The following is a 13403-nucleotide window of genomic DNA, read 5'->3' on the forward strand; positions in this document are numbered from 1 at the left end:
TCAGATTGAAGAGATTTTGGATAGTAGGATTGGGCGTAGTACATAGAACAGTCAGTACAAAGAATATCTTGTGAAGTGGAAGAGAAGCCCAGATGAAGATTCATCTTGGATTTTTTAGGCAGAGGTAGACCAACTTGGTTTCCCTCTAACCCCCAAAAAGTGAGAGGCTTGCTTTTTCATTAACCCCGAATGTCTAATGCAGGAGAATCCCCGATTCACAACAATCTTGCATCAACCAAAAATATTCTTTTTTGTTTTTTTTTCTGTATGCAGTTTTAGTTTTCCTTTTGGTGTGTCTTGGTTTTGGCTCACCAGATCCTATGGAGTTGGATTCTACTTGAAGACTTGATCATCCTTCTTGCTTTCAAACCGCATCTCATTTGGATCACTTTCTGACAAGATATCGCTACCGGTTTCCTTGATAGTTTCTTGTTATGGTTGTTCCTTTGTTACCAGTTACTTGAGACCTATTCTGGTGATCTACAGGAACCCATTCTAAAACTTGCGGAGCCTTGGATGTTGATCTCGATGTTTCTTGGCATTTGACCAACCTTATTCATTTCATCCTTTGTATTCCGGAGGAATCTCTTGGTGGAGGCCGACCTTGTTCATTTTGAATGTTAGGTCTTGTTCTTTGGGTTTTGATCCCTTTTGGGCTGACTGGATCCTTTGGATTGATATATATATATACATATATATATATATATATTTGTAATCATGCTTTAGAATACAAGCAATTAGAGAATCAAGAAGTATCAAATATATATTTATTGTGCCTAGAAGATAGATCTTTTCAATCCAAGGTCCCGATGTGACCTATTCTACCAAACCTATGTGTCGATATGTTGTAACCCGGTTGTTGTCAGTTGAATGTAATTCAATTTCATGAAATAAAACTATTTTTTCTGCATTGCCTCCATCATATCTGTGTGTTTCTGTTGTTTTTACTCTTGCTGACCAGTTTGGACTAATCTCCTTAAGGTCCATCGTCACTGGTGACTACTTTAGAATGGGATATAGTAGATGTAATGGACTTTGATGCAATTAGGAAATCAAAGGACCAACAATTCATTTCAAAGGAGGAAGGAAGGTTGGCATTGAAAGGATCGGATTTGGTAGATGATTATGCAACCTTGGTAATATGGGCATTAGAGGAAGGACCTAGAAAGCCTAATATTAGTGACATAAATCCCAATTTAAGGGGAGGCCTTATTGTAAAGAGAGAATCTAACACATCAAGTGTGGAGGCTACAAATTTGAATGTTGATGTTGCTAAATTAGCTCATGAAACTCCAAAGAGAGAATCCTTGGAAAAGGTAGAGTTAATGAGATAATTGACAAGCTTTTCAATGATTACAATGTAGCTCAGCAAAGATGTGTAGAGTTGCAAACAAGAGTGCAGCTCCTTGAGCAAGGATAGATAAAAGTCTCCTCTTCTGCACTTATAGGGGCATCAACACCATCAACATCCAAGTCATCACCTGTTATCCATGAAGAAGAAGGAGTTCAACCTAACATCAATGTTGGTATCCCCAATATATCATTGGTCCCATATGATGATGATGAGCTTGAAGCCACTAGATGTACTAATCCAAATCAATCTCAGCTCTTGGAGAAGATTGTTGAATTAGAAAATAAGTTAAAGGAATCAGAAGATCAATCGGTCGAGAAGAAAAAGGAGATAGTTAGCTCAATGCTAACTCATTTAAATGAAAAGGTTGATAGTAGACTTAATAGAATTCATGCCTTGTATTCTTTATTATTTAATGTTATTCAAAAATTTGATGATGGTAAAGAAGTGGCAATCCCTTTGTTCACTAAATGGTTGCAAAGGGGAAATGAGCTCAAAATAATGTCTATGGCTTCCAAGTATCATGCTGAGAGGCCACATGCACTCCAACCAACATATTTGTTGGTAAAATCAATGTAGGAGGCCCAAATTTTGCCAGAAAATATAGAAACAAAGGTAAGGGAGCTGATGAGAAATTTTAGTGAGTTGAATAAAACTCTTTTGCCAGATACTAAGGATGAAGATGGGGTAGTCAAGCCTCTACAATTTTGGAAGGAGGCAGAGAGATTCATCAGTACCCAGGTAGAGTTAATATGTGAAGGGTTGAACATGGATATGCTGGAGGATAGCATGGACAAAATAATTGCCACGGGGTCATTTTTTGAATCTTTTGAAAGAGAGGCAAATCAAGTAGTCGTTAAATACACTACATACAGAGCTAGAGCTGATGAAGTCATGAGTTATGAATGACCATCTAATGAAGAGTATAATGGATGTTGTAGGATGTATCTGAATGATGAATAAGGGTTGTAAACAATTTGATATAACTATTTTTGTCTTCTAGTGGTGGATATTTTTTTGAACTGGAACAACAACAATGGTAGTAAAATACATTACGAGTTTTAAAGAAGCGGTCACGAATTTTGATATTGGTTGTATCTTTATTAAGGATGAAACATTTTTGTAACAAAATGCAGTTATATGTGATCATTTTAAGATGAAAAATGTCTCCTTTGGCCTGAAGCTTGTTAGTTCCCTTGTTTTCTATAAAAGGGAATTCAGGGCTATGAGATGGGGTTCTGATTTTGGTCCCTTTAGTGTTCCGAGTTTATGGATTCAATAGAAAAGTCTAGGTGAAATGAGAAAATTGTAAAGTCATTTGTAGAGAAAATAGAAAGAGTCTTGTGTCTGGTTTTCTACAGGTTCTTGAAGGAGTTAAATGTAAATTGTGTTTTGAGAGAGACAACTGATTTATTCAATAGAAATATAAAATTAAATCCATTTCTCTCTAGTGTATTATTCTACCATATTTTGAATGGAAAGAATCAAGGATTTTCTCATTCATTGCACTATTGTGGTGTATGTATTTTTTGTTCATGCTTTGGTCTAAGGGGCCAATTAAATTCTTGAGTAGAATTGCAGAGTGGTAGGGGTATTGCAGGGATTTTGATAAGTAGTTTGGCTTGGGGTTGGAGATGTGATACATTGCAAGGCAATACTATCTTAGATTTATATGCTATTAGATAAATTCTGTCAGAATTCATTTTATGTCATATGAATTCATGTACCCAATGGAGTAAGGCACTGATTGTAGCTTGTAACTATCTTTAGTGTCAATTTTTTGTTCAAAATCACCAACAACTTGCTATAATTGTTTGAATATCAGAATATATTTTATTTTCATGTATGTCACTAAGTGCACATAATCATCTCATGCTCCAATTGGTTGAGGATCACTGAGGAATTTTCCATTCTTGAGCATTCTCCCTTTTTGTCGAGCCTTTACATGAGATTATCTACTTTGTTTTATGCATAATTTATGAAAATGACGTAGAGATCACAAATTAGCTAAGGGATCACCCTCCCAGGTCTTGCAGAGCCCAAAGTGTAGAAGGATTTGTAGATCCTTGTCATAGTTGGTCCAAGTCTGAAGGATATTGATAGTTGGAAGTAGCTTTCCATAGGTATTTTGAGGAATCAGCTTGGTCTCTACCTCTCGCAATGTAAACCCATTTTCGGGCACCAACACTCTGAACCCAAAAAAATGTGTATTTGTTGTTCATGAGGGTAAGTTACTGGGATATGTGGTGTCAAAATAAGGTATTACTATTGATCCAGAGAGGGTAAGTGCTATTATTTCCTTACCTTTACAATCACACAAGAAAGGATTATAGATTTTTTTGGTTAGGATAAATTTTGTGAGGAGGTTTATTCCAGATATTGCAAAATTATTAAAACCTATAACTTCTATATTGAAAAAGAATGTTCCTTTTAGTTGGTCTAAGGATGGAAAGAGGAGTTTTGAGCTAACAAAAGAAGCACTTGTAGCTACTCCTACTTTGTTAAACCCAGATTTATTAAAAGACTTTATTTTGCATGCTTACGACAACATTGACAACATTTCAGCTATGCTTGTTCAAGAGAATGAGCATAGTTTAGAGAAACCCTTAGCTTGTTTTAGCCAAGGTCTTAAGGACTATGAGGAGAAGTATTCATTTATTGAAAAATATGTTCTTTCTATTATTAGAAGTTTGAAAAAATTTAAGCATGTGTTGTCTAACAACAAGATTAAGTTGATGGTGGCTCACCCCTCAGTTAAAGAGTTTTTACTCAACAAGGATGTGAATGATAAAAGGGCTGGTTAGGTGACTAAGGTGATGGAATTTGATGTGGATATCAAGGTCACTAAGTTGGTCAGAGGTAAGGGAATATGTGAACAACTTGTTGATCACACAGATAGCTATGAAGAGGATGAGGAGAAGATTGTTTTATCCCTCCAAGATGAAGAACCAACAATTGTTCTTGTTCCTCCTACTAGTTGGGTACAAGAAATGACTCACTTTTTGCTCACTAGTGAGTTTCCTCAAGGACTAAATAATTCAAAAAGGAGGTACTATAGACTTCAGTCCATTCCCTATGTACTCTTGAATGGTTTTCTGTTTAGAAAGGATTTTCATGGTATATTACCAAGATGCATAGAAGTTGATCAGGTTGATAAGATTTTGCATGAGTTTCATAGAGGATCGGTAGGAGGACATTTTTCAGCAAGAGCTACAATTCTAAAGGTTATGAAAGGAGGATATTATTGACCTAACTTATTCAGAGATGCACATTCTTGGGTTAGAAAATGTAAATAATGTGCCATGTTTGCGGGCAAAGGAAAGGTAGCAGCACTGCCATTGCAACCTATTCAAGTAGAAAAGCCCTTCATGAAGTGGGGTTTGGACTTCATTGGATTCATAAATCCACCTTCAAGTGCTAGCCATAAGTGGGTTCTCTTAGCCACTGATTATTTTACTAAGTGGACTAAGGCTATGGCACTCAAAGAAGCAAATGAGATAACTGTACTTAACTTTTATGAAGAGATGATAACTAGATTTGGTGTTCCTGAGTCTATAGTTTCAGATAATGCTCTTACTTTTGTAGGGACAAGAATATATGATTGGGATTATAGATTGTGTTTACCTCAACACTTCATCTAATTATTATCCTGAAGGTAATGGAAAAGTTGAGTCCACAAAGAAGAACCTGTTAAGGATCATTAAAAGGACCATGGAAGGAAATCAGAGAGCTTGGCATACTAAGATGAAATCAACCTTATGGGTTGATAGGATCACACCAAAGAGGTCCACTGGAACATCACCATACATGCTTGTGTATGGGAAAGAAGTAAGGTTACCAATTTCACTTGAGCTTCCAGCATTAGATCTAGCTAATCACCTGGATATGATTGAAGAAGAGCCTATGACAGGAAGATTGGCTTAGCTGATTGAGTTAGAGGAGGTGAAAGATGAGGCCATGAAGAAGATTGAAGTTCACCAAGCATAGATGAAGAGAAATTTTGATAAGAGAGCATCCCCTCAGGTGCTCAAAGAAGGAGATGGTGTACTCAAATGGGATGAGTTTAAAAGCAGGCCAAGTAAGCATACAAAGTTTGATGCTTTTTGGAGTGGCCCTTACATTATTTATGAGTGCAAACAACACAATTATTTTCAGCTTTCTATGTTGGATGGTGTTGTGGAGCCAATCACAGTGAATGGGATTCACCTCAAGCATTTCTTTGGAGGTATGTCTTAAAGACTTGTACATATTTCGGTTTTAAGTTAATAAGTGCTTCTGGACTATAGGTTAGTCTTTTTTTGTTTTCCCTAAGTGCCTAGTGCACAAGCTTCCAAGAGGAATAAGGAGTTTTGTTTTCTACAAGCAGTGCATTGTAGTTGTAAAGCATGCTAGAATTCATCTTAAAGCTATCAATTAGAAACATCAGGGAAATCACGAATCCCTTTAATTAACAAACCTAACAAACTAGACAATGAAATAATGCAATCATCAAGCAAAACAGGAATTAAGAATGAAATCAATTCAAATAAAACTCCCTATTCCCAAGATGTGCATATTGCTTCCATTGCTCTTCTTCTCTTCGTGGTATGATGGCTCTCAGATATTGCGCTAGAAACCTGCAAGTGGTACAAAGATTTGAAGTTCGTGATTCTAATAATTGTTCAAGATTCAGGAGGATTGAAAATGCAGATTGGATGCTCATTTTATAGAAAATTGGAGAAGATTGATTGAAAGGTGGAACAGATTGATTAAGAGGTGTAAACTCAGGTGAGCTCAAATGCAAGTTGATAGATGAATTGCTGATTGTATGAGTGAAACTCAATAGATTGAATAGATTAACTGAGTCAACTGATTGATGAAAGAGTTAACTGAAGGAAGAAAAAGAATGATTGGAGAAAATAAAGAGGGTGACACAAAGAGCTAAATTTAGAAAAAGCTAACTGAAGGATGGAAATAGAAGTTGGAGAGATAAATGATTTAATTAATTAATTGATTTAATTAATTTAGCATGTGCTTGCATTTAAATTATTAATTTAATCCTTGCATGAGATATTATTCAAATAATTGAATTTATTAATTCAATTTAGCATTTGAATATATTTAAAACTTGACTTTGATTTTCAATTTGGTTTTTGAAATCATGCACATGTATTTGAATTAGAAGAATATGAATTTAAATGAAATTAGAATTTGGGGATTTGGTTCATCTCTCCTCTGGTTTCCTCAATATTTTCCTTCTACTTACCTTTCTAATCTTCAGAATGATTAACTGGTTTGTTCTTTATGGATCTATAGAACTTTACCATGTGTCCTAATTTATGACAATGGATGATGGAACATTTGAGAATGTTCTCTATGTTCCTAACTTTTCTACAAACCTTCTCTCCATCTACCAAATCACTCACTATGGGAATGGGAAAAAGGTTGAGTTTACACCAGATTTAGTTGTGGTAAAGGAACTTGATGATGATGCCTTGGTAGCAGTGGGACAAGTCAATGACAACTCACGGCTTTATTCATTCTCCCACTTTGTGCCAAGTTCAACTTCTAGGGCATTGCTTACTCATTCAAATTCATAAAGTAAGCTATGGCATGAGCGGTTTGGTCACCTCAACTACCGCTATCTTCAGCAGCTAAGCACTAAAGACATGGTCATAGGTCTACCTTGAATCAGTTTTTTAGAGGGTGTATGTTCAGGTTGTTCCATGGGCAAGCATCTCGAAGAGAAGTTTGACAAGGGGAAAGCTTGGAGAGCTTTGGAAGTTCTTCAACTTGTTCACAGTGATGTAGCGGGTCCATTTCTAGCACCTTCATTTAGTAAGGCTCACTATGTTCTTACCTTCATTGATGACTACTCCTGCTTCACTTGGGTCTACTTTCTCATTCATAAGAGTGAAGTATTTGACAGATTTCAGGACTTCAAGACTCATGTGGAGAAGCCATCAGGGAAAGTGGTCAAGATTATTTACACAGATAATGGAAGGGAATATGTGAACAAAAGACTTGAGGATTTTTGTACATTTGAGGGGATTGATCTTCAGCATTCTGTTGCATACACTCCGCAGCAGAACAGGGTTGCAGAACGCAAGAATAGAACTCTCAAAGAAATGGCTAGCTGTATGATACATGCACGTTCTCTTGATCCCACCTTTTGGGCAAAGGCTATCAGTTGTGCCACACACATCCAGAATCGGGTTCCTCACAAAGCTTTGCAAGGTATTACTCCTTTTGAGGCTTGGGCTAGTAGGAAACTGATTGTGAGACATTTCAGAGTCTTTGGGTGTCCAGCATGGGCTCACATACCTCCGCTAAAATGCAAGGCATTAGAACCTCAGAGTCGGCCTTGCATATTTGTTGGATATCCTGAGGGTGTTAAGGCATACAGATTGATGGATCCAGAGACACATGAGCTATTCATTGAGAGGAGTGTTCACTTTGAGGAAAGCTCTCCTAGCTTAGCCTCTCTACCTCCTCCACCTTCCTCCATTGTGGATAGTGATGTTAGTGATTCAGATGATGAGACTCCCTCAACTCCAACTCGTAGGGTTACACCTCCGTAGGCTCCACTTGCAGTTGAGGAGCCTCGTCCTCCACCTCCACCTAGACCTCGTTGGGCTCGACGGACACTTGAGTCTGTGGGTTCTCTTGTTGGGGATCCTTCAGATACACATAGAGCTCGATCACAACATTAGGATCTTCCACATGCATTCATTGCTATCACTTCCGATCCACAGACATTTAGGGAAGCATCAGGGGTTCCTGAGTGGGACCAAGCTATGGAGGAAGAGTATAGTTCCTTGATGTGGAACAACACATGGGATTTAGTCCATCTTCATAAGGGGAGAAAGATGGTTCGATGTAAGTGGATCTATCGGACCAAGTTTGCAGTGGATGGTAGTGTGGATAAGTATAAGGCTCAGCTTGTTGTGAAAGGTTTCTCGCAGGTTGCAAGTGTTGACTATATTGAGACTTTTGCACCCATAGCCAAGATGAACTCCATTCATTTGACACTTGCTATTGCTGCAGCTCATGGTTGGGCTATACATCAGATGGATGTGAAGAGTGCTTTTCTTCATGGTGATCTTGATGAGGAGATTTATATGGAGCAACCACAGGGTTTCATCTAGGATACTTCCTTGGTTTGCCGACTAAGGAAATCTCTCTATGGCCTTAAGTAGGCCCCCAGGGCTTGGTATGCCAAGATGGATTCCTTTCTTCTCTCCACAGGGTTCACCAGGTGTCATTCTGATCCTAATGTCTACATTTTGTGACAGGATGACTCTCACTTGATACTTGTGCTCTATGTTGATGACTTGATCATTACAGGGAGTACTTCATCCATCATTAGCAGGGTCAAATCTTCTTTGCATGACAGATTTGCTATGACTGACTTGGGTCTTTTGCACTACTTTCTCGAGATAGAGATTTCACAGTCACCTTCCGGGATTACACTATCACAGCCCAAGTATGCTCTTGATCTACTTGCATGCTTTCATATGGCTAATTGTAAGCCTACTCCGACTCCCTTTCTTTCAGGAGTCAAGCTTGAGGCTCAATGTTCTTCTCCACCAGTTGATGCCACTTTGTATCGTCAGCTTGTGGGGAGTCTCATCTACTTGACTCATACACGCCCTGATATTTCATTTGTAGTTGGCATGGTTTCCCACTTCATGCAGGAACCACATGAGCTTCATTGGAAAGCTGCCAAACGCATCCTTCATTACATCCAGGGTACACATCACTATGGGATTCACTATGCAGCAGGCACAGGAATTCGCTTGGTTGGTTACATAGACTCTAATTGGGCTGGCGATCTTGATGATCGTAAGTCTACTTTTGGTTACAGTTTTCACTGTGGTTCGGGCCCCATTTGTTGGCAGAGCAAGAAGCAACATGCTATTGCTCTCTCTTCGATTGAGGTTGAGTATCGAGGCACTATTAACGCAGTGACTGAGACCATTTGGCTCCAGCAAGTTCACAGAGTTTGGTTTCACCACTCCACGACCGACAGTTCTACATTGCGAGAATCAGAGTGCTATTGCAATCTCGAAGAACCCGGTTGAGCACCAGCGGACCAAGCACATCGAGATTCATATGCACTATATCCGAGAGCTCATCTAGGAGCAGGTCATTGATTTGCAGTATTGTCCTACAGCAGAGCAGGTTGCTGACATATTCACCAAACCTTTCACCGAGAGGGAGATCAATTGAGATAATTGATCTTTGGAGTTTTTGCGAGATTGATATCCCAATAGATTTGATTTGATCTCTGCCACTGTGGTTTTGATGAAAGTACAAGTTCTTTGATTAGCTTGATTGCTTAGATTGGTAAGATTGAAAAATCTTGATTGATTAGATCGATAAGATCAAGATTCGGTCTGGTTTCAGGAAGGATTCATCCTATATAAGACAATGATGATCAAAGCATCTAGTTTTAGGAAGGATTCATCCTGTATAAGACATGATCAAAATGTCTAGTTTCAAGAAGTGCACATCCTGTATAAGACATGATTCAGAATCGATTAGGTTTGATCAATTGATTTGATTTGATAAGATTGATTAGATAAAGAACTGACATTTTGTTGATATCAAGTTGCAGAAATATTTGGATATGTTGATTGTTGATTTTGTTGAGAGAGAGATAGCATAAGATTTGGGCTAGGTCGATAATATCTGAAGAGATATGAGTCATCATTTTGATTGTTTATACTTTTGATGATACTTTGATGATTCCTACGATCGATTTAACCTTGGATAAAAGGAGATTTTATGATCCCATGCAAGAATTAAATGCAAGATAAAATGCAATGAAATGCAAAGCTATGACCTTACCAGTCACTAGATTATTTTGCGTTTTATCATCATTGAGCTTTTGAAATATGGGAAGTGAGTGCAAACATCAATGGTATAATTAGACCATGATGACCTGATCACTATGTTCCTGGATTTTGATATAGCAAGTTAACACAAGCATCGAGGTATAATTGAACCGAGATGACTCAAGTGTTGTTTGCATAAAACAAGCAGTATTAATCATTTCAATACACAAATCAGAAATGTCTTCAATGATACTCCAGTGATCATGTCACGAGACAAATTTGCACATATTAATGATTAATTTTTAGACAATAGACAAGAAAAATATCATGTTTCTTCCTTGTTCCTCTAGTCAAAGACATCCTGGAGTCACTCAGAAATCATGATAGCGAAAAGCAATATAGAAAAATTGAACAATCATGTTAAAATCATTATCCAAAAAAATATTATCCACTGAAAAGTATGTGATATTCTTAGATTGACTTTGTGATAGCTTGATAGTTGATAGTTTGATCTTGTGTTCAACATTGGATGTGTCTCAGTTTTCGCTTGATAAGAGTTGTCTAACTGTTGTTCTACTTGTTTGATTAAGCTCAAAATGATCAAGAGTTTACCCTCAGCTAAGTGTAGGATTTTGCCCCAAGCCTAGAAATGAAGTCATTATGATATATCCAATGATCCAAACCATGGCAAGAAACAAAGTTGTTATGATATATCCAATGATCCAAACCATGGCAAGAGAGCAACTTTGATGCCTGCGTATGTACAAATGCTTATGATGGATATGGATAGCACTGATGAAATGTGAATGCAAGTGGAAAAATGCAAGAACTAATAGATGGAAGAGCTAGCGGACAGATAGTGCCTATTTACCAGGTTTTCACCATCTGTTTTTATTGCACTTTTTCTGATATTTGATTTTTTTTCTTTTCTTTTTTGATTTTTCACTGTTTTTTATTTTTTCTGATATTTCACTGTTTTTTATTTTTCTGATTTTTTAGACATAGAATTTCTTCAGGTGCATGCTATTGATGGGTTCTTCAAGTTGATCACCATCCTATGCTGATAGTTGATATTCTCCTGATCCAAATACTGTTGTCACCACAAATAGACCTAACCAGTTTGGTTCAAATTTTCCTTTCTTTTCTCAATCTACCTGGTTGCGTGGATTTTCCTTTAGCACTAGTTCTCCCACTTTAAAGATTCAAGGTGTAAATTTGTGATTATAGATCTGACACATTCTTTGTTGATATACCTTTAAATGATCAAAATCATTTTGTCTTCGTTCATGGATCAGTTCTAACTCTTACAGTCTAGATACTCTTTGTTCTTCATCTGGGATCAGGCCTTTTAGTGATACATGTAGAGAGGGTATCTCTACTTCGATTGGCAATATGGATTCTGATCCATATACAAGAGAGAAAGGTGTGGCACCTATCAGTGTGTGGATACTGGTGCGGTAAGCTCAAAGAGAAGGGTTTAGTTGAATATACCAATCTCTTCCAGCATCGTTCACTATCTTTTTGAGGATTTTCAGAATAGTTTTGTTTTATGCTTCTGCCTGCCCATTTCCCTATGGGTAATATGGTGTGGAGAATCTGTGCTAGATTTTTAACTTCTCACATAGCTCTTGTACGTCTTGATTCTTGAATGGTCACCCATTATCAGTGATAATGGTCATTGGTATTCCATAATGACAGATGATGTAATTCAAGATAAATGCAACAATTTGTTTTTCTGGGATATTTATGAGAGGTACCACCTCAATCCATTTTGTGAAATATTTTGTAGCTACAAGGATGAATTTGTGTCCATTTGATGAAGAATAATTTATCTTTCCTACCACATCCAGACCCCATTGACAAAAAGCCAAGATGTTGCTAAAGCATGAAGTTCTTGTGCTGGTGCATGAATCAAGTTCCCATGGATTTGACATTGTTTGCATGTTTTTGCTATTTTAAAAGAATCTTGTTCCATAGTTGGCCAATAATAGCCCAAGCGTATGAGTTTTTTCGAAAGGGTAAGACCACTTGAATGAGTGCCACAAATGCCATTATGGACTTCTTGTAAGGCCATCTTAGATTCTTCTTGTTCGAGACATCTTAAGAGAGTACCATCTAGACCTCGTTTAAATAAGGTATCCGTGACGAGAGTATAATGAGAGGATTGGTGAATAAAGTTTCTCTTTTGGTATTTTGATAAGTTGGGAGGTAAGATGTTATCTTTTAGGTATGTCTAAGTTTGGCCATAGTGGGAGGAATCATGTCCAATAAGTTGATAGATGGTTTGGGAATCAGGACAATTAAAGGTGGGATGAAACAACTCTTCAACTAGGAATTCATAACATTGTTGATTTTGTTGTGTCTGTAATAGAGAAGCAAGTGTAGCCATGGCGTTTGCTGCTTTGTTGTCATTTCTTAGAATCTGTTCAAAAGTTATTTCTACAAAGTACTTCTTGAAATCATCCACTATCTTTTTGTAAGGCATGAGTTTGTTATCTTTTGTTTGATAGTCATCATTGATTTAATTAATGACAAGCTGAGAGTCTCCAAAGACCTAAAGCTGTTTAATATTCCATTCTATAGCCATTTTGATACCTGTTGCCAATGCTTCATACTCTACTATATTGTTTGTACATGGAAAGCTTAATTTGTATGCTTTCGGGATTGCATGCCCTTGTGGCATGATGAATAGAATTCCTGCTCCTGATCCATGTTGTGTATATGAACCATCAAAGTATAGTGGCCATGCTTTTGTTGTGACTATTAGGATATTAGCATTGGGAAACTCAATCTGTAGAGGATGGTCATCTTGAAATGGTGTCTCTGCTAGTTGATCTGCAATGACTTGTCCTTTGATATCTTTTCTGTCAACATATTTGATATCAAACTCGCTTAGAATCATGATCCATTTTGCTAGTCATCCTATCAATGTGGATTTGCCAAGCAAATACTTCAGAGGATCGATTTTAGCTATCAACTTGATGGAGTGAAATAATAGATAGTGTCATAGTTTTTGAGAAGCAAAAACTACTGCCAAGCATGCTTTTTCTATTGATGAATAGTTAACCTCGTATCCCACTAGTGTTCTACTGATATAGTAGATGGCTTGCTCTTTTCCTTCCTTATCCTATTGTGCAAGCAAAACTCCCAATGATGCTTTAGTGGTTGATACATAGAGTAATAATGGTTTTCCTATAATTGGTGATATTAGAACACGTGGTTGCATGATATAT

General features: G+C 37.3%; 1 protein-coding gene across 1 annotated transcript; it reads left to right on the forward strand.

Moving 5' to 3' along the window:
• The first annotated feature begins 4653 nt into the window (after nucleotides 1-4653).
• On the forward strand, nucleotides 4654-5275 carry LOC131874260 (uncharacterized). Its single transcript, XM_059217549.1, has 2 exons — nucleotides 4654-4854; nucleotides 4937-5275. The coding sequence occupies exons 1-2, from the start codon at nucleotides 4654-4656 to the stop codon at nucleotides 5273-5275; spliced, it is 540 nt and encodes a 179-aa protein (XP_059073532.1).
• The last annotated feature ends 8128 nt before the right edge of the window (nucleotides 5276-13403 follow it).

This window comes from Cryptomeria japonica, chromosome 3, assembly GCF_030272615.1.
Source record: "Cryptomeria japonica chromosome 3, Sugi_1.0, whole genome shotgun sequence".
In the NCBI taxonomy this organism is placed as follows: Eukaryota; Viridiplantae; Streptophyta; class Pinopsida; order Cupressales; family Cupressaceae; genus Cryptomeria; species Cryptomeria japonica.

Bases quoted from the DNA above. Each gene is read 5' to 3' on its own strand.
- LOC131874260 (XM_059217549.1), top strand. From the start codon at position 4,654: ATGTTTGCGGGCAAAGGAAAGGTAGCAGCACTGCCATTGCAACCTATT. The intron at 4,855-4,936 runs GTACTTAACTTT...TTACTTTTGTAG, and splicing joins AAGAAGCAAATGAGATAACT to GGACAAGAATATATGATTGG.